A 26,537-nucleotide genomic window follows, 5' to 3' on the forward strand; every position below is an offset into this window, starting at 1 on the left:
CAGGTCACCCACTTCATCAGGTTGGAGGGGGTGAGAACCGGCAGGGGTTCCCGTCCATGTGTGAGCTCTGGCTCCTCCTCCCTCACTTTTTATCCACCTTCCCTTCCCCACCACCTGCCCTTCGGATGTCTAGCTCTAACACCAGACAGGAAGACAACCTTTCAGACTCTTTAACCAGCTGCCATTACTTGAGCAAGGTCAAGACCCTGTAATGAATTCCACGTGGAGATTAGACAGACAGACGGTGGACTATATACTCCTAGTGGTTCTGTCTCTCTGAATGAATCCTCATATGCTAGTTAAGTTACCAGTGTCTATTTGAAGATCAGCCAGTAACTTCAGCATGATTTTGGCTGCTGTTGTTTGCTGCACCTCACAGCCTGCGGGATCTTTGTTCCCCAACCAAGTATTGAACCTGGGATCTTGGCACAGAAAGTGTGGATTCCTAACCACTGGACTGCCAGGAAATTCCTTTCAGCACAATTTAGCAAATTAAACTTCCATTTCTTCAACAGCAGGGCTTCCCTGAGAGCTCAGTTGGTAAAGGATCTGCCTGCAATGCAGGAGACCCCAGTTCCATTCTCAGGTCTGGAAGATCCACTGGAGAAGGGAAAGGCTACCCACTCCAGTACTCTGGCCTGGAGAATTCCACGGGGTCGCAAAGAATTGGACACGACTAAGTAACTTTCACTTTTGCTTCACTTTCTTCAACAGCAAGAGGGTTGGGGGACTTCTCTGGTGGTCCAGTGGTTAAGAATCCACCAGCCATTGCAGGGGGACACGGGTTCATCCCCTGGTCTGGGAAGATCCCACATACCACGGGGCAACTAAGCCGATGCACCACAACTACATGCCCTAGAGCCTGTGCTCTGCAACAAGGAGAAGTTCATGCACAACTAGAATAGCTCCCGCTCGCCACTACTAGAGAAAGCCCACTTGCAGCAACAAAGACCCAGCACAGCCAAAAACAAGAAATAAATAAAATTTTTTTAAAAAGAGGGTTGATCAGGAAGGGCACCAAACATGAGGTTACCTGGAAATGCAAAGTGAAGGAGCAGATGCAAAGCTGAGGGGCCAAAGATGGGGTCTGATCCCGAGAGCAGGCTTCCTCCTCATCGGCACTACTGCCTTCGAGGGCAGGTTAATTCTGTGCCGTAGGGAGCCGCTTGTGCCCTGCAGGCTCCTCAGTGGCATCCCTGGCCTCTATCCACTAGACGCCAGTGGCTCCCTCCAGTTGTGGCAGCAAGAAGTGTCTCCAGATACGGACACACGTCTCCTGGGGGGCCAAACTGCCCCCAGAGGAGCACCACGTTCCCTGAAAGCCTGCTGTCTCTGTACCCCTACCACTTCCCCCACTCCCGCAGTCACAGGAGTGCAGACCTCCACAAGCCCTGAGAGATTTGTGCCTCCCTCTCCCAGATGAAGACAATGAGGCCGGAAAGAAAGGGACTCGCCCAGCACCACACAGCCTGTCAGTGGCAGAGCTGGGACAAGAGGCCGGGTCTTTAGCCGGGAGCTGCGTTCCTTGTCAAGCACATGGCCCTACTTTGCTATAAGCACTGTTACTCCACAACCCGAGGTGCTGACAGGCCGATACATGCAGTCACCCAGGCAGGGTTGTAGCGGTCCCTAGAGTTGGGGTAATGATTTCACGGCTCTGCACAAAATAACCAGGAGGGAAGGAGACAGCACCAAGGAAGAAACGGCTTTATTAGGCGTCCAGGCGTGTCTGGGAAACCCAGGTCAGTCACAGAGAAAAATGGCTCACGTTGGCACAGGAATACAGGACGCAGGCATTACAGAATATCCTCTCGAAAATCAACTTCGAGACCAAACCGCCCTCTTGCTAGCCTACCAGGAATGCTGCCGAGGTCAGCCCTGGTGAAACCTGTGGAAGCTCCGAGTGAGACGAGAACGTGTGTGCAGAAAGGGAGCGCTCGCCCCAGCCCTGCTGACTCACGGAAGGTGGGGGCCTGGGTGGGAGGAGGAACGGGAAGCAGGGTGCCCTCATCTCCCGCACCAGGCTCCCTGGGGTGCAGGCGGAGAGGAACCACAGCTTGTCTGTAAAGGGGAGACCAGGGCAGCAGAGGGGGGTGGGCCGGCTCTGCCGTGAAGTGGCGGACTCTGTACAGTCCGGGGTGAGGGCGCCTCCAACAGGTCCCAGCAAGGTGGGCGGTCCTTCCTGAGGCCCCCCGGGGAGACAGCCATTCTGGTTGTGTGCTGACCTCCTGCCGAGCAGATGCCAGGGTCCAGCACCAGCTCCGAGCACAGTTAGCAGAGGGGAGTGGAGCGGCCGCCCGACGACACCTGCACCTCTCGGTCCAGGAGACCTTTCTGGAGCAGTCACTTTCTGAGGACCAAGAGCCATCTTGCCCAATATGGGCCCAACCTAGAAATTAATTCCCACCTTCACGTGAGCACCAGGTGAAGAGTCTCTCTCATGAGGCAAAGCTTTAGATCTTGGCCCTTCGGTGACAGTCCCTGGACAGAAGACCCATCTGAGGCTGTCAGTGCCCAGGCTGGTCTCTGTCCCACGGGTAGCAGGCACTGCCTGCTGATGACGGGCCCCAGTGATGTGATGCTGTAACTCTCCCAAAAAGAGCGCTCTCGACTTTCACAGGCAGGAAAGGAAGAAATGAGGCTGGGTGCCAGGGAGCTGATGCCACTTAATTCTTCCATCGAATTTGCTGGGGGAAAAAACAAACAATAGTCAGTTTTCACGGATCCCGACAGATAGGCAGACAGAATTCAAAAAGACAAGGATTCCAGGTAGGTAATGTAAGGAAAAGAAGGATGGAGCCAGAAGGCTGAGAAAAGAAAATTTAACATGGGGGAGAGGAGTTCATTTATTCAGAGATGGATTAAACACCTATTCTGTACCTATTTTGTAAGCCTGATTTAGGGCATTTATTCTGTTTCTGCCCTCCTCAGGACAAAGATTCAAAGATTCACTAGCTTTAGCCTGTGGTAGATTCCAAAATACCTAAGTGGGACCAAAGCTCCACATTAACAATAAGCTCAGCAATTCATGCTATGAAAGAGGAGGCAGCTGTGTTCCCCAAGTAGCTAAAAATCAGGGGACACACGTATACCTGTGGCCGATTCATGCTGATATACGGCAAAAACAAAAACCATCACAACGTTATAAAGTAATTATCCTCCAATTAAAATAAATTAATTGAAAAAAAAAGTAGCTAAAATCTACTTCACCTACTTCTTTCTTCCAATAGGGAGGTCACATCCAGCCCCAGGAAACTCTACAGTTTGAACATTCTGATTCTTTAACGTTCGTTTCTAACTTCCAGTGGTTAGTCCTTCCTACCTGGTAAGTTTAACAAAGATCAGAGCACTACAACCAGTGCCAGCCAAGGTCCCCAGACCACCCCAAGTCATCCCACGTCTCAGGAGTAACTGCCCTCCTGTAGGCCCAGAGGAGACCCTTATCAAGAGATCCACACAGGCTTGGCCGATAGCAATCCCACTCAGGCCTTGGGAATATATGCTTGACGCTCCTCTGAGAACTGTTTCCCGAGCCCGCTGGAGGGCAAGCCGCAGCCGCTCACCGAGCTGTTGAGAAGGGCATCGATCTTCTCCTCCTCGGCAGAGCCTTTGTCCACCTTGCTCCTGTACGCGAGCAACTGCTGACGATCCTTCAGGTCCCGGCAAGTCTATCACCAAGAGAGACGACAATAAAACCCCTGGTCAGCCTTCTCTAGAAGGGCCTCTTTCCTTCTGCCTCTCCCACTGAGCCAGGGATCCAAGAGAAGCCAGGGAGCTGTGCTGGGATGACAGTGGGGCTAAGCACCCACCAAACTTCACACCGAAGAGACGTCTGCAGAGGTTACATGGCTTGATTTAGTTCTATGAACTCTCTGAGTGCAACGAATTTACAAAACCAGAGAGAACCCGGTCAGAGAACTGGGCAAATCGGAGAGCTGGTCTCCAAACTAACTCTTGCCAGACCACACTGCACTGAGTGGAGACTGACATTAGCACCTCAGGATCTAGGCCCTGAGGCTGAAGCCTCCCACTGCCCACTGAGCTCTCACTCAGGGCTCTCATTTCTGAGGGACTCACATCGATGACGACATCATGACACTTGAACTTGGTGGCTAAGTTCAACTTTGTGTCCACATCTTCCACCAGATTGACATACTCCTGTAGTATCTGTGAAAACAAGTACTTCTGATTAGTGATTCCCAGCCGTATTAAACCCAGAGTTCTGAAAGGTAGTGAAAAAATCCTGAAGAAGGCAGAGAGTCAGTGCCTGCTGTCTACAATTCCCATCATGAACCACAGGACTAGGTCTGCAGTGGCAATGAGGTGGACTTTCTGCAGTAATCCACGTTCTCCTGAAAAGGAAGAGAAGGGCTCATCCTCCTCATCTTGGAGCCAGACCCCTGTGCCAGCAATAGGTGTGCCCTGGGTTTGACCCCACGCTGCGCCCCCTGCTCTTTGATGGCCTTTTTCATTAAGTTCTCCTGTATCATTTGAGTAGTATGCCTCCCTCTGGCTGAACACAGAAGATGCTGCTCAGAGGAGGTGGTGTGGGGTCATACTTCTAAAGGCTGAGCAGAACTTTCTTCCCTGGCCTTTTCTAGGTCAAAGCGCAGTACAACCATTATGTCGCCTTTAGGATAAGACCAGAGCAGGTCAAGTCTCCCGTTGCCAAGCAGTAAGAGGCTGAAAGTCAGGTCTCCTAGAAGACCTTGTACCCAACTCTCTCTGGGAGCCATTACCTGGACAGGGGCATTGTTCCTGTGCAAAATTTCCACAACCCGATGGAAGCCAATGGGTGCTCTCTTCTTGGTGTAGCCCAGCCAGTTCTGAAAAAGATGGGGTGGCCGTGGGCAGGTCAGACAAATTCAATACACGCTGAGCTAGTCTCTCTACATTTTGTGGTAGGACTAGCATAACACGGTGGCGAGAGTGGATGAATGGGAGGTAGGGATAAGAGAAAGGAAGAGAGATGAGAGTTTCAGAAAAGTCAAGGAACTCAGGAGGGTGGAAAAGAGTCAGAGGTATTATGAGTTCTTAGCTCGAATAGGCATGAATGCAGAAAAGTCTGAAATACAGCTAAATGAAATAAGCAATTTCCTTAACAATACTTGCATTGATAGTATGAAATTCTCTGGGTAGAATAATCCTACCCTTTACATCTTTATATTTATATAAATGTTTATTTGTAAATTCATAAAGAAAGGTCTGGAAAGCTACCAGTCAAACTTCTCACAGTGCTTGCCTTGAGGAAGGGACTGAGAAAGGAGGCGGACAGTGGAAGAGGAACTTCACATTTTACCCTCTCACTTTCACAGCAGGTTGATTTTGACACAGACATGTACTGGTTTCATAGTTAACATTTTGAATTAAATAACAAAGGCAGAAAACAAAAAACTGTCAAACTCATAATGGAAAAATGGATATTTAAACTGCAAACCAATGAAGACATGACAACTGAATGGAATGCAAGATCCTTGACGATGTGGACAGCAAACAAAAACACAAAACAGCTCTAAAGAGCTAATCAATTTATAATATTCTTTTTTTTAATTATAGGATAATTACAATACTGTGATGGCTTCTGCCATACATCAACATGAATCGGTCACAGGTATACGTGTGTCCTCTAATTCTTGAACCCCCTGATAATATTCTTACATTAGTGTTAAATTTCTCGAGAATGGTAATACTGTGGTTACAAATGAGAACAAGACAATGCTTAAGTAGTTAAAGTATTGTGATGTCTGCAGTTTACTTTCAAATGTTTCAGCAAAAAAAAAAAAAACCGCATATAGAACAAGAGAAAGCAAACATGGCAAAAATGTGAACAAGTTCATTGAGTAGGTGAACACTGTTAATTATTCTTTCTTTTGGTTTTCTTTAGGTCTGAAACTTTGGAAAATAAAATGTTGAAGGAAAAATGTCAACCAGTAGCTGGAACCTGAGTGTCCCAGGAGGCATGAAACCTGAGACTCCTAGGCGGTGTGGGATGGCAAGACAGCATCTCCACCAGAGCGCCAACAGCCCCAGGGCACCCACCTTGGTGGTAAACAGGGCATCAACGTCATGCCAGGCCCGGAGCTTGGCACGAGCGGCCAGCGCTGTCAGCACGTACTGTTTGTCTGGGATCTGAAAGCAGAGGCCCGGGGAAATTAAGAGAAGCAGAATGCATCAGGGGAGGGGTTTAAGAGTTCTGGAAAGACAGGCAAAAATATTCCCTGGTATTGATTCTGCCTCTTACAATCCACAAACCTCTTGGGTCTCCAAGCCCCGGCACTGCTGCAGGCCATTCAGTTAAGGCCTTCCCTCACTTCCCACAGATTCACTCCATTCTCCCTGACCCTTGAATGTCATGGGACTTACTGCGCAGGGTTACAGAGCAACATCCACTCCACAGAGTGATTCTGATACTACTTTTACTAAACACTGCCAAATGTCTATATACCTTAAATGTCTTCTTCAGGTTGACCGGGCTGCTGAACGTCCCCTAGGATGAAAGTGGAGAAGGAATCTTGGTGTTACTGACTCTTTCAAATACCATCAATCTCCTATTTTCCCGTCCACTAGCTAGACTTTCTACATTTCACTCTGTAACCATTTAAACCTGGAAATTAATTTAAGAGGAAAGCTCTATCAGGTCTAACTGGACGTCACCATCCAGCTTAAGAGCACTAGATTAACAGGTATAAAGTATTTCCCAATTTTTTGCTAATCCTATGATTGTTACGATCGTGTCCACCAATGGGTCATTAAGGTCGCACCTCTTCAAAACAACCTGTTTAAGTATGCACAGGTAACTACCCTCTGCTGCTCTGCTCTAGCCTGTGGGAATCCATGTGAAGCTCTGGGCCTCTGAGCAGAGCCGCTCACAGCAGCAGCACTGGTCCGGCAGATGCGTTCTGGGGGAGGCCTGCTCACTGGAAGCCACACGAACCCTTCCAGGCCTCTCTTCCCCTGTGAACGCTTCCCAGGTGGACTGCCAAGAATGATGTGCACCCCCTGTCAACAGAACACGCTGGAACAGGCTCTGAAGGACGCCCCTGTGCAGTGAGAACACGTGGGCCTTTCTCCCCCGTGTGGCCCGCACCTCAGCCTCCGTGTAGTGGTAGAAGCAGGAGTAGAAGAGCGTCGTCACCAACGGCATGTTGAGGATGGACGCTTTGCGGGGGTGCTTCCGGAAGACCTCAGTCTGTCCCGCTGATTCTAGATGCCGATCGTTTGCCTGTGGTGGAGTGAGCCAAGAAAAAAAAACAGTGTCTGTGGAGTGCAGGCAGGAGAGAAGCCTTTAACACTAGAGCGGATGTCTTTCCTACCCTAGGAAAGAGGTGAAGAGGAGAAAAAGAAAGAAACTGCCGAGGAGAGCCCCGAGGAGCTTAAGATCCAGAAAATGATGATCTAAGTTGGATGGAGGAAGACCAGAGAAGTAGTGATGAAACAGAGCTCTGGGATGAAGAGGAAATAGCTCCAGGTTAACAGCAAGTGAGAAAAGAAAAGATGCCTGGAGACAATGGAGGGAAGGCCACCAGGCAGAGAAAGAAAATGAAAGACTCTTAGAAAGGTTAACCGGAAATGACATATGTGGGCAGAGCGGAAGTCTCCTAGCTGCTGAATGGCACACAGCTTTGGCACTGAAGCAGAAAGAATAGAGAAAAGGATTCTAACCTCGATAATGATCTGACGTTCCAGGAGTGTGTAATGGTCTTGTATGTGGGCAGAATCTTCTGCTGAAAATGGCAAACTGGGAGAGGACAAGAAGGTTAGTACCTTATTCTCTACTCAAACAAGAAACACACCCAACTAATCCAGGTCACCACTCTAAGTGTAAGATGCTCATGGGGCTTCACAATTCTGATCTCTGCTCCCTTTAGAGCATCTGTGAAAGGCAGAGAGAAAGCAGGAAATAGAGGCGACCTCTGGTCGGGATTTTATACTTAAGGTTTTGCCAATTAGACATGGAGCCTTCAAGTCCACGAAATACATACAGTCACTAGAGATTCTGCTCAGGTGTGAGGCGGAATCCCCTCATTGTGGGCGGTGCAATGACTGATGAAAGCGTTGCTCAGCCAATGAGTGCACCGAGCCAACTGCCCATCATCCACATCCTGTGGAGGCTCAGCGGTTCGGGTCACGCCTAATGTCAATGCTGAACTGTCTTTCAGGGGCACTTAAATGTTGGCCATTTTTTAATGTTAAGTAATAGGTAAAACTCAAGTTATAGAGCATGGCAGTATGTCTGTGGATTGGTAAAGATCTCAAGAGTTCTACATGAGGTCAAGGGTCCCATCTTTAACACTACATTATATCCTTCCACATGAATAAGTTGACGGACAGTGTCTTGCCTAAGTCATTTGGCAAGTCAATGGGTAAGGCCAGGAATAGAAGCCAGATTTTAAATGCCTAGTTCCCAGACCTTCCTTCAGGAAGTACTGCCTTATTCCTCTACTCCACTCACTCCAGCAAGAACTCTGAAATGCAATTACACTCTCCCAGGGAAGTGTGAGCCCATGGCCAATTTTTAGAAGCAATAAAAAAAATAGCAAAAGGTTCCAGTTACTTCAGTATTCTAACTTCTCTCTTTGTTTACTAAAGGCCATACGACATATTGGCTCAGTAGCTGCTAAAGTTAAAAGTAAGGATTGTACTGACAAATTTCTAAATGAGAAACCTCGCAATCATGTCACATAAGGAATGACTGAAAGAACTGTGACCACTGAACCTCAAGTAAGTCTACTGGGTGGACTCTACACCTGTCTTGAAAGATAAACGGGGAGCAAGTTTCAGCTCAACATAAGGAGGCACTTGCAGTAATAAAGGCTGTCCAACAATGAAATAAACAACTTCCAAGAGCCCCACCCCTGGCAGAACAGTACGTGGGGCTGGTTTTCACAGGGACTTATACTCTTCATAAAAGCTGGACTGAATCAGTAGTTCTTGGGCTGTGGGGTTTCAAGGACTCGTAACACTGAGAACAATATATAAGATGTTGCCAATATTTTTCTTTTAATACATTAGGTCACACAAAAAACTTAAAACTCATTCTTCTACCAAAAAGAAGTTGGGGGGTGTGGATCTCGGAATAAAACGCAGTCTTTCAAATTAAATAAATTTAGTTTTAAGAGAAAGTTCTCTACACTGTCTTTATTTTTCTCAATTTATCACCAATCAGTGAAAACTACGGGGGAATAGTGTTTGGAACCACTGAATGAGATGATCTTTAGTCATATTTGTATGACCCACTGTTAGCCTTTCCCTGCAATCATCTATCCATTCTACCCTCTTTTAATCTCTTCATTGTTCGATAGTGAAAAACATTTCTCCCCCACTTACCCAATGCATGTCTTAAGAAATTCTTTTCGTTTCTCGGGGTCCTGAATGTTCAAGTGCTCTCGATAATGGGACAGCTACAAAAAACAGAGAAGAACTTTGAGCTATTTCTTTTCTTCAGAAGGGTGAGGTAGTTCTGTCAGTAGGTTTTCCATGCTTGAAAGCTAAACTCTTCATTACTAGAGATTCTTCTGGGAATAGATGGCAGAGGGGGCGGGGAGAAAAGTGATTCAAAATTATTATCTCTAACTGCATTATCCAATACAATAGCCACTAGTTTCAAGAAAAAGTTCTTCTTAGGAGACTGTCCTATTCTATGAGGATAAACTAAAAGCAGGCTATCGGGTTTGCCAACTCCAAGGTTTATAAGGTTGGAAAACTCCAAATTCATATATAACAGCATGCATGATAAATCACTTTCAATTCAAACATAACAGAGAATACGAAGAAAATATGAAAGCTTTAAATAAAAATGAGTTACCCAAAACACATTTACTTTCACTGATTAATCAAACCTCAAAACAACGAACTATATGAATGCTATCTGAAGAAAATTCCTTATAGTTTTGAACCTATGGAAATTAAAAATATAAACAAAAAAGCTTTTCAAAATGAGTACTACAGATTCCTAATCATTTTGAAGAGATTAAGATAAAAGGTTTTGAGATTTTCCCAGACCTTGAGTATTAAGTACAAGTTCCTTTTACAAAATGCTACTGAAAAACATTTTCCTGAATTATACTCTGGTGTGCAAAGCTTAAAAATATATCACCACCAATGTGTGGTACAGTGACTAAAAGAACAATTCTGACATTGATGTCAACGAGAATCCTTACCCTTACACGATAATGTCAAACCTTTTAAATAGTTTATTGAAGTTTTAATAAGAAAGTTACATTTTTTTGGTAAAATTTCAGATTCATTCTTATATTACAAGAGTTTCATCTACAACGGTGAAAATCTGTCCAAAATCAACTTTAACACTTAAGTCATTGAGCTCTTAGCCAAAATGTGTATTAGGTGCCCTGCCAGCAGCTTGATGGATCTTCCTTCATGGCCTGTTTCTGATTTCTTATCCCTGTTTGCTTTCAAAATTGTCTTTGGTATTAAAAGCCAACACCCCAAAGCTCCTACAAATCAAGAACTAAAAACAACTAGAAATTAAGAGACAAATTCCAAATTGACCAGGCCAGTTTTCATTGTTATTTTTTTTTTAATTTATTCAGAAGCCCAATCAAAAGAGCATATAAAAAGACCCAAAGCAGTACATCATCTGGATTGTTCCCAGGCTTCCCAGATGCCCCTGTCTCCTAGATATAACCAACACCAAAGGAAAGGAAATAGTCAATCAGTGTGGTATGCTGGGTTTTGACTTAGACTTTTAAAGAGGCCCCCAACTGAAACAAAGGCCACACTTACCGCAAGCTCTTCTGTTCTATCTAGGAACCTGGGAAGAAGCAGAAGGGAGCAGGGCGTTTTTATCTATTGATGTGTGGCAGTATAACCTCACAAAACAGGATGAGTGTTCTAGAAGAAACATCACCCAAACTCATCTGCCTCCATACACAAGATAAGCCCTTCTCTTCTCAAACTATCATCAGCAACCCCTTGAGAACACGTGCCCCATCTACCGAGCTGAGTGAAGAGCAGAGACTGGAGGACATCGTGGGCACTAGTAACTCTGAAATGTCAACAGATCTGACAGAAAGGCTCAGAGCCTCCGCGAAACCTTAGCCTACAATAGTCTGGGTTTTTTTCTTTTTAAAGATGAAAACACTCTTCTCTGTCAGTAGTCTTGGAACAGATTGTCTATACTATCCTCCTCTGTTGTTTTCTTCTTTTTTTAAGATCTATTTATTTAATTTTTAGCATTGAGAGGTCTTCACTGCTACATGTAGGCCTTCTCCAGTTCTGGCGAGTGGAGGCTACTCTCTAGCCCCCGCGGTGTACGGACATCTCACTGCGGAGGCTTCTCCCGGTGCGGAGTACAGGGTCTGGGAGTGAGGGCTTCAGTAGCTGTGGCGCACGGGCTTAGCTGCTCCAGGGTACATGGGATCCTCCCACACCAGGGATGGAACCTGTGTGCCCTGCATTGGCAGGTGGATTCTTAACCACTGGACCCCCAGGGAAGCCCTATTGTTTTCAGGTACAGCATACGATGCATTTTGTCTCTCCCCAAAGATGGTAAGACCTTGGAGAACAAGGACTTTTGTCATCGGATTCCTTTTTAACTTTGCAAGGACCACTATAATTAACATCACTACTTTGGCATAGAGGTGATGCTTAAAAAAAGCCTTGTTGGTTCGGAGGGAAGGAAGGAAGAAAAGAAAGAGGAGGGGAGGGAAGAAAGGGTTGGGGGGATCAGCTCGTCTTGAACACAGTTTCTGCAAATTCCTGGCTAACCATCTCTAATCTTGACCCTGACCATGTGACCTGCTCTCTCCACCTGAGTCTTCGGGAAAGCTCATCACTCTGCGGAAGCCACTAGGTAAATAAAGTTACCTTGGGCCACATGTCAGCCTAAACAGAGGCTCCACCCCCTGCCCTGATACTGAAGAAAGGACATAATATACTTGTTTTAAGCTAAGAGTGGGAAAAAGTCCCTAACAACTGAAGTGAGATAGAGAAGAAAAACATGGCAGAAGACAGCTGCCCCCACTGCACACCCTCTTCCCCAGGCCCCCAGCAGACATGCCTGCTTCTTGCATCTCTACCCATCAGAAAATGACCTAGAACCCCACAGGGCCCACTCAATTCCTAATCACTCCCATGAGGTTCTCCTCAGATATCCTGATTGAAAATTGTATTTGCTTCTGATCTGTCATTGTGCTTCTCACTGGCATCACCAGGGACCAAGTAAAAAAGGCATCTTCAGTCTCAGTCTTTTCTAAGAAAACAGTTAATAAATATTAATACCACAGACTAGGCATTATGCTGAGCGCTTTACACGCATCAGCTCCTTTCACCTTCATAATGACCTGTGGAGTAGGCAACATTACTTCCATTTTATAAATGTGAAAACTGGTGCTTGGAGAGGTTGAGGAACTTGTTCAAGGTCATGCTTTGAACTAAGTGATGGAGATAATATTCAATACAGGCGCTTGACTCTGGAGCCTGATTTCTTAACACAGTCACTTTATTACAGGCTGTGGTGCAATATTATTTATCCCATCACATTTCTTTTTTTCTTTCTTTCTCTCTTTTCAGTCATGCCACATGGCTTGTGAGATCCTCGTTCCCCAACCAAGGACTGAACCTGGGTCCATGGCAATGAAAGCACAAGTCCTAACCACTGCCATCAGGGAATTCCCCCATCACCTTACTATATTTTGTCTAATAAGTGTTTTGAGAAAAAAGGGGCAGTGTCTTCTCTTTCTTTGTAGTATCACCCAGAGTGTTCTGAACTAAGTACTTAACAAACTTTACAGACCAGATGATCAGTTCTTACCTAAAGAGGTCTAAAAGCAGCTTCTGATCACCTATCTCCTTAAGGAAGTGAATGAGATGTCTCAGGGCAACCTGCCGCACCTCCAGCTCTCGGAAGAGGATCTCTGGTAGGCAGGAAGAAAGGAGTTAGATGGGGAAAGATTAAAGCCTATTGCTCAACGGGAAATCAGCACCCCCCCCAACTCACACATTCTTAAGATGATCTCCTCAAAGTCCATCAGAAGCTAGGAATGGTTTACGATGGTGCCCACCCCTGGCTCAACCCACCGGCAACACCCTCCAGGGTCCAGGGCAAGGCTGAGCCTTCTTGTTAGCTTTCAGTTCTCACCAACCCAACCAGCAGGCTCTGAGCATGGACTTTCACTTCCTCAAACCAACACAGTCATCTGTCTGTGCAGTAAATGAGGGGCTTCTTAATTACCATAGTTATCACTCTAAAGGAGGAACAACTGCCCTCAGGGGAGGGATGTGTACTCTGAAGTCTCAGACCCCCCAGGCTGTCCTGAAAGTAGACCTGATGCTGGTGAATTCTGGTATTAAAGCCACAAGACCACTCTCCTTTCAAGTGTAGCAGACATCTTACTGACTAAAGATTTCCCTCAAACCACACTTACCTTTACTCAGCGTCCTCTTCAGGAAGATCAGAACCTAAAGGAAAAGAGAACCAAGAACGAATCACCCTATGTAACCTTCCAAACACGAGGCCCTGTCTGAGCACCTGATGACTAGGAGTGAGGCCAGCAACTCATCAGGAACCTTGGCAGGTCCAGACAAGGTGTTTCTCTATGTGATGAAAGGACAGGTGATGGACATATGGAATAAGCTCTGTCTTAGAAGTCCAAATACCCTTGCCCTTTATGGCAAGAGACAACTCCCTCCCTCTCTGAGAGGCTGCTCTCACATCTCTCTGCCTTCAGATTATTTTTGAGGATATAAAGTAGCCAACCTACCACTTCTGGGTCATAATCAAGAGAGCCATACACAATGCATGTCCTGCCAACTGAGCCTTTAGAACACGTACTTCTGGGAATCTTCTACTTCAAGAGAAAATCCAGTGTCTCTACTTGACATTAAAGTCTATCCTATGGATAAGCAATAAGGACCTACTGCACAGCACAGAGAACTATACTCAATATTTTATAAGAACCTATAGGGGAAAAGAATCTGAAATATATATATATTAATACATATAACTGAGTCACTTTGTCATACACCCAAAACTAAAACATTGTGAATCAACTGTATTTCAAATAGATAAAGATATTAAAAAAAGAAAATCTATCCTGATTGGACTTTCAGAAACTGATGAAAACAATAATTAAAGAACAAAAGGCACAACTCACTGCAGTAATGACGTTTCCATCATGCATGCTTACTGCTTCTTCTAGGAGCTGGATTTTGTCCTGTAAGGAGCGGAACCTTTCCAGTGAGCAGACCTGCCAGATAAGAATAGAACTGGTGTGCAAGGAAGAGGACCATTTCCTATATTCTTTTGTCACTGGATGCTGAGGAAGAGTGACAATGACCTGAAATATCCCCACGGCATGCATGCATGCTCAGTCTCTTAGTAATGCCTGACTCTCTGTGGCCCATGGACTGAAGACCGCCAGGCTCCTCTGTCCATTGGATTTTCCAAGCAATAACACTGAAGTGGGTTGCCATTTCCTTCTCCAAGGGATCTTCCTGACCCAGGGATCAAACCCAAATCTCCTGCACTGCAGGCGGATTCTTTACCACTGAGCCACCCGGGGCTTCCCGAGTGGCACTAGTGGTAAAGAATCCAGCTGCCAATGCAGGAGATCCAAGAGAAATGGGACTGGAGGGGACAGCAGGGGACTGGCCATCTGAGGCCAACTTTTACTTCTTTTTAATTAACTTGTTTACTTATTTGTGGCCGTGGGGTCTTGGTTGCTGCGCGCAGGCTTTCTCTAGTTGCGGGGAGCGGGGGCTGCTCTTCCTGGCAGTGCACAGGCCTCTCAGCGCAGTGGCTTCTCCTGTTGGGGAGCACGGGCCCCAGACTCGGGCTGCAGCAGTGCTGGAGCGAGGGCTCGAGGGCCAGCTCGGCAGTTGTGGCACACGGGCTTAGTCGGGGCATCTTCCCGGACCGGGGATCAAACTCGTATCTCCTACATCGGCAGGCGGATTCTCAACCACTGGACCACCAGGGAAGCCCCAACTTGTTCTCTTTTTAATGAGGCACAATTTATATCGTATAAAATCTACCCTATCTAAGTGTACAGTTCAGTGAGTTTTGACAAGTAAATAATCCCATGTTAACTACTACCACAATCAAGATACAGAACATTTCCATCACCACAAAAATTTATCTTGTCCATTTGAAAAGGGATCTTACTAGCAGATATTTAGGTTATTCCTGCTTTAAAGGTTCTAATAAATACAGTTCCTATGAACATCTGTGTACAAGTCTTTGTAAGAACATATTTTCATTTCTCCTGAAATGTAAATGTCTATTAGTGATTAAATTAAATGTGTGTTTAATTTTGTCAGAAACTGTCAAGACTCTTTTGCAAAGTGGTTTTACCACTTCACCTTCCTGTTTGCAGCATGTGAGAGTTCCAGTTGCTTCACATCCTCCCAATGCTTGGTATGATCTGTATTTTTAAACTTAGCCATTATAGTGACTGTATAGTGGTATCTCAGTTTTAATTCATTTTCCTGATAACTGATAATGTTGGTCATCTTTTCACGTGCTTATTGGCCATTCACACAGCTTTTGGTGATATAACTGGTGAAATCCTGAATTGATTTTTAAATTTGATGGCTTAATACTGAAGATACTTCATTATTTTTTACATACATATTCTAGAGAAAACACATTATAAGATGTATTTTACAAATATTTCCTCCCAGCAATGGTCTTTTTGTGTTTTTAACAGTGTTTTCAAAGAACAAAACTTACTAATTTTGGTGAAGTCCATTTTCCTTTTTGGTCTGATGATTTTTGTATGCTTGGTTAGTAAGTCTTTGCCCAACTCAAGATCACAAAGACTTTCACCTAAATTTTCTTCTAGCTTTATAGTTTCAGCACTTATTCTACTATGATCCATTTTAGCCCAATAATCATTATGATATCAATTCTCCCAAAATTGAAATACAGATTCAATGAAATCTCAGTCAAAATGCCAGCAGCTCTTTTGTAACACTGACAAGCTAATATGGAAATACACAGGGTCTAGAATGGCTGAAGTAATTTTGGAAGAGAGGAATAAGGTTGAAGAACTTACATGACTTGATTTCAAGATTAACTACAAAGCTACAATAATCAATGCCTTGGTAATGGCATAAGTATAGACCCCCAAAAAAATCAATGAACTAGAATACAGTCCAGAAAGAGACCTACACATATATATGGTCAATTCATTTTCAACAAAGGCACCAAAATGACCAATGCAGAAATGGATAGTCTTTTCAACAAATAGTGTCAGAGCGAACAGAGAACTATATGGGAAAAAAATGAATGTCCATTTGTATCTCACACCATATATTTTGTATTAACTCACAATGGATCACAGACCTAAACATGAAAGATTTGCTCTCTCTCTCTCTTTTTTTTTTAGTTCTACCACTTTATTGCTACCAACCCATCTCCCTCCACCCTCGTGCACACATGCTCAGTCATGTAATCCCATGGACTTCAGCCCGCCAGACTCCTCTGTCCATGGACTTTTCCAGGCAAGAATACTGGAGTGGGTTGCCATTTCCTTCTCCATGCTCTCACTCTTAAAGGCACTACTTTTCCCACTCATCCATCACTCTTTTCCCACTTCCCCATCAAAACAACACTAAACCCTGGAGAATTAGAACTTTTGCAGCTGAACTGCCATCTTAGTGGAATGATTTTCAGGAGGAAAATCATTCCATTTAACAAAACTGAAGAGAAAGGCCAAGCTTCTCAGCTTTCAAAACAAAAAAATCCCAATTCCACAAGAACTCTTTCCCCAGGGGCCTTACCTTGCCCTTCCGGAGGCGCCGCACTGTGTCACTGGGGCCCCAGTCATTGCTGTAATCCTGGAATATTAGCAACGCACAGATTATAGGAGTTAAAGGGTCAGATTTCAGAATTATCAGTGAGTCAGCTCCTCACCTCATGCATACAGTCTTAGTCCCTCAAGGGGAAGTATTTTGCGGAAGAAGATGGATGAAAAAAAACAAACTAGGATGGTCTAGTCCTGAGTTTCTTAAGCAACCAGGACAGAGATTTTATAGGTGGGAGGAGTTGGATCAAAGAGGGAACGGATCAACTAACAAATCTGGCAACCTACATTACGTGGTTCGGAATTTCAGCCAATAGAGGCAGTTTTGGGACTCTAATTAACGGTTTTGCCAACAGAAGGAAAGAGAGAAACGTGTTCTTTTTTTGGACCTTATGATACTGTTTTTTCCTTTTCAGTCAATTTGCTTTTTCATGTGCTTCATGTGACTATGAGCTCCACCAAGCTTCTAGACCACAGTGATGATCAAAAGTTTCAAAGCACAACCTAAAAAACAGCTGTACAATGGATAAGGGATGTACGCCAGTGCTCAGTCAGAAACTAAAACTTTCGAGTTCCAGTTCTACCATGTAACTAGCTGTGAGACTCCTGGCAAGCTCTAATGTTTAGAGATCCAATTTGCTTATTTCTAAGAGGGGTTTAAAATAATACCTGCTCAAAGATTTGGGAAAATCAAACAAAATAACAAATGTCTAAGTACAGCAAACTGTGTAAAGTGTCATGACCATCATAAGCTATAACTCACCCTGTACTCCCCCTTGGGTCTCCCCAGCTCTGGAGCATAGCTCTTGGCAGGTGTGTCTGACAGAGCTGAAAAATAACAGGCAAGGGACTGATAAGGACACCATCTTCCTGCCATTCCTTTCCTCCACTGCCTCCTCTACGGGACCTGCGAGCTCTCGAGGCATCTTTATGGCCCAAAGTAGGGAAGCCCTAGTAAATCTCAGTTCCTACTCAAAGACAGCATCCCGAGATGCTACCCTTTGACCCCACAGCCTGAATGTTCTCAACCAGCTTATTCAGCATCAGAAAATTCCTCTAACAACGATGACAGATTCAGAAGTGTCATCATCTAATTATCACTTGTCCCCATGACTCCCCATGCTGTACCCCAGATCAGTAACATCTCCCGCAGTAACCAAGAGAAGACAGTCCATGCCTACCATCAGAGAGGGACTGGAAACTTCCAGGTCTAGTTCTCCCTAAAGGTAAAGAACACACAAGACCAAGAGTTAAAGTCAGAGCCATCCAGACTCAGTTTAGGACGCAGTGCACACAGAATCTTTTTGTGAAAATATGAGAACTTAAGGCTTAAAAAAGCTTTTATTCAACTTCAGAAATTTGAGGTATCATGGAAATAAAAGGCACTGAGCAACTTTTTCTTTTAATTGTGGTAAAATACACCTAACATAAACACCACCATTTTTAAGGAGGATACAGTTCAGGGATACTAAGTACATCCACCCTGTACAATCATCACTACTATCTATCTTCAGAACTTTCTGATCATCCCAAACTGAAACTGTACCCACTGAACAATAACTCCCTTTTATCCTTACTCTCATTCCCTGGTGACCACTGTTCTACTTTTGAGCTCTATCTGACTATTCTAAGTATCTCATAAAAATGGAATCACACAGAATCCTTGTATGTCTGGCTTCATACACTCAGCATACGGTCCTCAAGGTTCATTCATGTTGTAGCATGTATCCGAATTTTAATCCTTTTTAAGTCTGAATAATTGTCCATTGTATGTACATGCCACATTTTGTTCATTCATTCATCAGAGAATGGACATTTAGGTTGTTTCCATATTTTGGCTATTCTGAATCATAGTGTATAAATACATGTTTAAGCCCTTACTTTGAATTCTTTTTGGTATATACCCAGAAATAGACTGCTGGATCATATGGCAATTCTACGCTTAATTTTTTGAGAAACTGCCAAACTGTCTTCCACAGTCTTCCGGTGTCTTCTACACACAGGCTGTACCATTTTACATTCCCACCGGCAGCGCACAAGGCTTCGCAACAGAAATGCACAGGGGCAGGGAGGAATTCTGACCTGGACCAATTTCTTCAATATGCATCACAAGGTTAATGTCCAATTTGTTTACCATGTTTTAGAAACCCAGTCCAACCTCTCTGAATTTCCCTTATCTCTCCCTCTTTCTATTCCCTAACGGCTAGCTCCAAAGATTTTTATACTTCAGTATCTTCTCTTACAGAGTAAATGAAAATCACAGCCTTAGTGGTTTTTCGGAAAAAAGAAAAGGACTCTGCCCCTTTAACCATCACTCTTACCTCTAAAAAAGCTGCTCAGAGAGTAGGTAGAAGCAGGTTTGGGTAGTTGTGCATAGGTGGAGAAGCTGTTTCGGTTCTTCAGCTGTTCACGCTCATGGCTTGACCCGCTATTACCAGCAGTCTCTTTGATGGACCATGAGATACCTGCGAGACAGTAGGATGTAAATCAGTCATTCTCATCCAAACTAATGCCATCACATCCAGCATTCCAATAAACTCTAAAGGCTTTTCATCAGCAGTCCTGGTCTCTTGTCAACATGGACTTAAAATATTGGGGCAGGGAGAAAGAACAGAATCAAACAGACCAATCAACAGAGAAAGGGGGCAAAGGAAATGAATAAATGGATCAAAAAAAAGGAAATACAAGTAGCTATTAAACATGAAAATGTGTTCAACCTTCCTCTTTACCAGCTGAACCGCAAGGGAAGCCCCTTCATCCTCACTCTTAATAAGAGAATTACACACATTAAAAGTACACTTAGGACTTCCCTGGAGGCCCAGCGATTAAGAATCTGCCTACCAATGCAAGGGGACACAGGTTTGATCCCAGGGCCAGGAAGATGCTACAAGCCATGGAGGAAGTAAGTTCACGTGCCACAACCACTGAAGACCGTGCACCTAGAGCCCAAGCTCTGTCACAAGAGAAGCCACTGCAACGAGAAGCCTGTGCACAATCAGTGAGCAGACCCTGCTCGCTGCAGCTAGAGGAAAGCCCCCGCAGCAACAAAGACCCGGAGCAGCTGAAAATAAGTAAGTATTTTTAAAAAGCACCGTGAGATACCACTTGCCCCCGTAAGATTGACAAAGACCCAAAAGTTTGAGAACACTCTGTGCTGTCAAGGCCGTGGGGAAAAAGGAACACTCTGACACTGCTAGGTGGGAGTGCAAGTTGGTGCAACATCTAACCAACACAGATGCAAATAGCCTCTGCCGGCAATTCCGCTCTAGGAACTGAACTTTCAGATACTCTTACATGGGCAAAATACAAGGTCACTGACAGCAATATAAACAACAAAAGATTGGAAACAATCTAATGCCCATCAACAGTGGACTGGTTACATAAATTATGAGAATTCCATACAGTGTATACTATGTTGCTATTTTTAAAAAGGGAGAGGCAGCATGAGAAAACTTGTAAAGATCTTCAAGCTATATTGTCCAGTGAAAAGAGCAGGGTATAAAGTATGCCACCACTTGTGTAAAAAAGGGGGTTCATTTTCCTATATGTAGTTCCACAAGCAGAAAGGATCTCTAAATGAATACACAGGAAGCAAACAACAGCAATTGTTTTGGGGGGCAAGCAGGGCCTGAGAACTAAGTAGATGTGTGAGTGTGAAGGAAACTTTTCTCAGTACGTCTTGAATACTTTTTACTACAGCACACCTTGAATACTTTTTGCTTTTTAAATCATGTGACAATATTTCCCATTAAAAAAAAACAAACCTTTCCAGGGTGGGATGTTTCAAGAGAACAGCACTGAAACATGTATATTATCTAGGGTGAAACAGATCACCAGCCCACGTTGGGTGCATGAGACAACTGCTCGGGCCTGGTGCACTGGGAAGACCCAGAGGGATCGGGTGGAGAGAGAGGTGGGAGGGGGGACGGGGATGGGGAATACATGTAAATCCATGGCTAATTAATTTCAATGTATGACAAAAACTACTGTAATGATGTAAAGTAATTAGCCTCCAACTAATAAAAATAAATGGAAAAAATAAAAAATAAATAAATAAAAAATAAAAAAGATTCCTTCACCCCCCCCCCCAAAAAAAAACAAACCTTTAAAACTATGCTTAAAAATCAGATGGACCTAGCAAAGGTGTTAAGTGGCATTACAGAACAATTAGGCAGTGGGACTTAGTGGCTAAAGAAGTCAGTTCTGACAGGCAGTTGTGAGCATTTAAGTCAGCAGTTCTCAAATATGACTGCGTATCAGAACATTTGCAGTGCTTATTGTCATTTGAGACTCCGCCCTACCCACCACCCCACACCCAGTATCAACAGCAACTGAAGCAGAGTCTCTCAAGTGAAGCCCAGGAATCTAATTTTAATGAGCACGCCAAATAAGTCTGAAATAGCCAGCCAAACATTAGCCCTACGACAGCAGACCTAGAGAGCCGTATGGAAACTACTGCCATATTTCCCCAAGTACCCTCTCTGTGTTAAATTTCCAGATGTATGCTCATCTGAAAATAGCTTAGCCTCGTTCCCTATCCTGACAAATATTGAGGAGACTTTATGAGTGGTAAGAACACTGAATAATTAATCCCTTCCCAGGGCCTTTTGTACTTACTTCCCACAGGTTCCCCGGTCCAGCTGACTCTCTCCAGGTCATCTTCATCATCGTCATCCACGAAGTCTCGAAGGCTATTCACTGCCCGCTTGGATTCCTTTAACTGCAGACAGACATCAGGACGGGCTCTCAGGCCATCACCACTTCTCACCTCTCCCTCTGACAGCCAAGAAGGCTGAGGAACTTGGACTTGAGAATGGCCAATATTTTAACTTTTCTGCCATCGAAAGCCTAGCCCACTAGACTTTTGCCAAGAAAAGAAATGGCTATTTAGCCAACACTGGAGTCCAGTGGCAAAAGCTTAGGAAGAGTCAAAGCCGCTTTTGAATTCTAATCCTACTCTTGGTATTGACTTGCTTTGTAGAGAGTTTATCCATCTCTCCAAAAATGAATGTTTCCCCCACTGGTGAAACAGACACGAAAAAGACAAAATTCCTAATCCAGTTCATTAGGGCTCTCAGAAAAAAAAAAAAAATGAAAAAAATGAATCATCTTAAGCTGGAATCAAGATTGCCAGGAGAAATATCAATAATCTCAGATATGCAGATGACATCACCCTTATGGCAGAGAGTGAAGAGGAACTAAAAAGCCTCTTGATGAAAGTGAAAGAGGAGAGTGAAAAAATTGGCTTAAAGCTTAACATTCAGAAAACTAAGATCATGGCATCTGGTCCCATCACTTCATGGAAAATAGATGGGGAGACAGTGGAAACAATGTCAGACTTGACTTTTTGGGGCTCCAAAATCACTGCAGATGGTGACTGCAGCCATGAAATTAAAAGACGCTTCCTCCTTGGAAGGAAAGTTATGACCAACCTAGATAGCATATTAAAAAGCAGAGACATTACTTTGCCAACAAAGGTCTGTCTGGTCAAGGCTATGGTTTTTCCAGTGGTCATATATGGATGTGAGAGTTGGACTGTGAAGAAAGCTGACTGCCGAAAAATTGATGCTTTTGAACTATGGTGTTGGAGAAGACTCTTGAGAGTCCCTTTGACTGCAAGGAGATCCAACCAGTCCATCCTAAAGGAAATCAGTCCTGGGTGTTCACTGGAAAGACTAATGCTGAAGCTGAAACTCCAGTACTTTGGCCACCTCATGCGAAGAGTTGACTCATTTGAAAAGACCCTGATGCTGGGAGGGCTTGGGGGCAGGAGGAGAAGGGGACGACAGAGGATAAGATGGTTGGATGGCATCACCAACTCAATGGGCATGAGTTTGAGTAAACTCTGGGAGTTGGTGATGGACAGCGAGGCCTGGCGTGCTGCAATTCATGGGGTCACAAAGAGTGGGACACGACTGAGCAACTGAACTGAACTGAAGAACGTAAAGGAAGAAGGGCAGAGAGTTAGCTTTAACAATTCCTCTCTTTCCCCAGGGTTCTTCTCCATGAAGAGTCTTCTAAAGATCTGACTGAAAGCACTGCTGAGCCTAATGAAGACAGGTTACCGAGGATGCAAGGAAAAGCGTACACAGTAGAAAGGGATGAGAACTTCAGCAACTATTCACGGAAACCTACCTGTGAGAGCTCATCATCTTCATCATCAAAGGTGAAAGCCTTGAATTTGGAGCTATTCCAATACTCCTCCTCATCACCCTTTGTCCGATTCATCTGGAGGGAGAGGAAGAGAGATATATACTGTATGTCTCTTTCTGGATTCCCCTCAAAAGAGCTCCAAAAGCTCTGGGTTCCTGGACTACAAACTCCCTGCTCTAGTCAGGGATGCATGAAAAGTGTCTGGTGAAGAGATTACTGAAGAGGCCACATAAAATCAGATCCCTGGGTCTCCAACCAATCCAATCACACTTTTGATTGTCTGATAACCCACAAGTAGTCATTCATTCCTAGAGCAGCTACTTTGTTCACAACACTATCTCAGGCACTCTGTCAAGTGTTATATTACGAAAGGGATATCTGAAGTACAAAACACAGTCCCTCTCTGAAGGACCCTACAACAGAGTATTGAGCATATACCTTTTCTAATTTGTACACTCTCATGCGTGCTAAGTCACTTCAGTCATGTCCAACTCTTTGCAACCCTATGGACGGTAGCCCACCAGGCTCCTCTGTCCACGGGATTCTCCAGGCAAGAATACTGGAGTGGGTTGCCATTCCCTCTCCAGGGGATTTCCCCAACCCAGGAATCAAACCTGTATCTCTTAGGTCTCCTGCACTGGCAGGCAGATTCTTTACCACTAGCGCCACCTGGAAGGCCCCAGTATAAGTATGTATAAAGGTAAAAGTTCAAACCAGGCACGTGTTACAAGAATGCTTCATGAACTTTGCTGAATACACAAGGTTAATCAAAGCATGAACAAAACAGATAGTAACTACATTCACGGACTCAACATGTATCAACATGTTGCATGCCACCTCTCAGGCCCTGTTCAGGCTCTGGGAATACTGCAGAGAATAAAAACTCACAGACATCTTACTTTTGCATGTGCTTCTTGAATTCCTGATGGCAAGTAATCAACTAAAGGAAGCTGAATTAGCCTGCTTGTAACTTCAATTTCAAATCATGATTAATTTAATAACAAGTACTGGCCAAAATTTGGGAAACGAGGGCATGGCCAAAGAAGGAAGTCTATAAAGAATCAGTCAAAACACGACAAGTCCCTCTCATAACTACTCTAAAATTAGATTTCGTCCTGAAAAAAAGTTTTGCCTTAGAATCACAAACTAAACTATCCATGCCAACTGGATTAGAGTGAAAACTGATTTAAGCCAAGAACCAGGTACCAAATTTTCCAGTGCCAAAAATAACTGCAAAGGCTACAAAGAGTGCAATTCTAAAGGATGAATTTGCTTTTTCTATTTCAATAGCACCTTTCTCAATAAAAGTTTAAGAAACACTCACCATGACAGACCCACTGAGACTCCCAATGGCCTTAACACACTCTGCCCTCACGCAGTGTGTTATCAGGGGATCTGGGAATGGCAGAGCAGGCTGAGAATTTTTTACCATCTGATCCTTCCCCATGGCAGATATCACTAACTGATTTCTACTGAACCCAGACACAGCTTAAAAATCCTTTTGTATACTTAATGCAGTGAGTAAAATCATATACAAAAGCTAGAAGAAAAAAAAAATCATCCCTTATATTGCAACAAGCATAGGCTCTGTAGTCAGGCAGACTTGAATTCAAATGTCAGTCTCTCCAACTCTCAGCAACCTGGGTAAATAATCTTACTTCTAAGCTTTGGAGAAAGTGACAGAGGACCTCACAGGGTTGCAGTGAAGAATAAACAGGAGTCAAGAAAGAGCAAACAAGAGTCCCCAGTATAAAGTAAATACTAAAGGCTGGCTCCTTTTGTATAGGATATCTTCTGCCATCTTTCTATCTCCGCCATTTGTAAATATGGGACTTAACAGAAACATACCTGGTAAGACTGCTGTGAGGCTGAAGCCAGTGAACCACACAGAAAATACATGTGCTGACACAAAAATTTGTTTAGTATTAATTTTTATTATTAATAAATCAGTATCTTAGAAAAAGCTAGAAAAATATTTCTAAGCATTCCTAAAGTTTAAAATTTTGATACAAAAACTCTGAGTAGCCATCACAAACACTGAAGGTGTCCACAGAGCAGGTAAAGGTCTATGGTAGAGGTGACAGTTTATAAAGCCTCAGAACAACTCTGCAAAGTAGGCCTAGCAGATTCCATTTCACTGATGAGGGAAATGAGGCACAAAAGGATTAAGTACCAAAGTTTTTAAGCTAAAGCTAGTTGCTCCTATCCGGGTTTTCTATCTACTGGGTCATTTCCACTCTGATTTGCATCGTCCTTTTATCACTCGAGGGAAAACTGAGGGCAGGCCATTACTACAGTATCTCACAGATAGGCATAGAATGGGTCTTAACAAACCCTGTAATAATCCACCAGAAGATTTCTAGAGTCTTTTCTTAACCATGCAAAGGCAGTGGACGCTTCACACTAATCTGTACTTCTAGCGCTTGTCATAAACTTTATTTCCTTAGCAAGTAAAAAAGACAATGATTTAATGGTTCTAAAATTTATAAAGCAATCAGGTACAATTTTAAGAGGGGCTGAGAATGTGCTTCAAAATTGTTTAAAACACTTCAAAGGCTTGTGCCTGTCACTTGTTTACTGAGATCCCACCATACAGGGCAGATCTGAGGGAAGAGCAGGAATACGACAAAGGAAGGAAAACGACTCGGCCAAAAAATATCGACAACCAACACGATCCCCGCCTGAGGACGCCGCAGAAACCAGCCTCTGAGAAGTTAGATTCGGACTCATTTATCATCTTTCGAAGCCAGGCCTACACAAGTGAGGTGACAAACTGAGACGAGGAAATGCGGATTAAACTAGGAAGACTCTGTGGGCGAAGGGTCCAGGAAACACGGCTCCACCGCAGAGGCCAGAGCCCAGAACCTTGGTACAATAAGTGCTTGTTCAAAATCAGTTGTCTAGGCTCGTTCGCGGCCCCAACCCCGAGTGCAAGCCCAGGGATCGCCAGAAATGGAGTTAACAGTCAGGCCAGGGAGGTCGAGGGACGCCTCAGACAACGAGGGGAAAGGATACAGAGGCGGAGAGGCTGGACTCGGCCAGATACGCAGCCCAAGGGGTTTGGGACACCCTCACCTCTTCGACACCGAGCCCTCCCTCTCAGGTAAGCGTCAGACTCCGCCGCCGAGGGTCCAGCCTTTCTACACAGGCTGTGCGGCATACAAAAGGGGCGGAAGGGGATAGTCCCGAGAGGGGGCGGAGGGCTGGGGTTGGGGTAGGAACCAAGGGTCGAGACAGGCGCCGCAGGGCATGCTGGAAGTTGTAGTTCTTTCCGCCCCTACAATCAGGCTCTGCCCTCACAGGCCGCGGGGGCCCTCTTGACTACAACTCCCAGAATCCTCAGCGCCCCGTGCCTAAGCCCGTTTCCTCTCCTTTCAGCTCGACCTTCCGAGGTTATCCCGGGGGTCACTCGACAAGACTACAACTCCCGTGAGGCCAAGCAGGGCCGATGAAGGGTTTAGGGAAACAATGAAACGTGTCCTGTGTGTCTCTGTGGGTGAGGAATGGTCGTGTGAGCTGTCGCCTTTCGGGCCTTTCAGGGCATAACTCGAAGGAGTGTGAAGGATTCCTTAGGACAGAAGCGAAGGTCCGGCGAGAGGCAGCCGACGTACCCGGCGG

General features: G+C 44.6%; 1 protein-coding gene across 1 annotated transcript; it reads right to left on the bottom strand.

Annotated features, from left to right (window-relative positions):
* Positions 1–1,691: 1,691 nt before the first annotated feature.
* Positions 1,692–26,146, bottom strand: VIPAS39 (VPS33B interacting protein, apical-basolateral polarity regulator, spe-39 homolog). Its single transcript, XM_070469683.1, has 20 exons — positions 25,995–26,146; positions 22,902–22,994; positions 21,384–21,486; positions 19,088–19,231; positions 17,948–17,986; positions 17,530–17,594; positions 16,744–16,800; positions 14,115–14,207; positions 13,386–13,419; positions 12,773–12,875; positions 10,744–10,771; positions 9,328–9,401; positions 7,663–7,738; positions 7,088–7,222; positions 6,446–6,487; positions 6,040–6,129; positions 4,740–4,826; positions 4,078–4,167; positions 3,564–3,668; positions 1,692–2,687 (listed from the first exon to the last, which is right to left on the bottom strand). Exons 2-20 carry the CDS (start codon positions 22,992–22,994, stop codon positions 2,667–2,669), a joined length of 1,479 nt encoding a protein of 492 aa, XP_070325784.1. The 5' UTR covers positions 25,995–26,146; the 3' UTR covers positions 1,692–2,666.
* Between the last annotated feature and the right edge of the window lie 391 nt (positions 26,147–26,537).

The sequence above is a fragment of the Odocoileus virginianus genome, chromosome 6, assembly GCF_023699985.2.
Source record: "Odocoileus virginianus isolate 20LAN1187 ecotype Illinois chromosome 6, Ovbor_1.2, whole genome shotgun sequence".
In the NCBI taxonomy this organism is placed as follows: domain Eukaryota; kingdom Metazoa; phylum Chordata; class Mammalia; order Artiodactyla; family Cervidae; genus Odocoileus; species Odocoileus virginianus.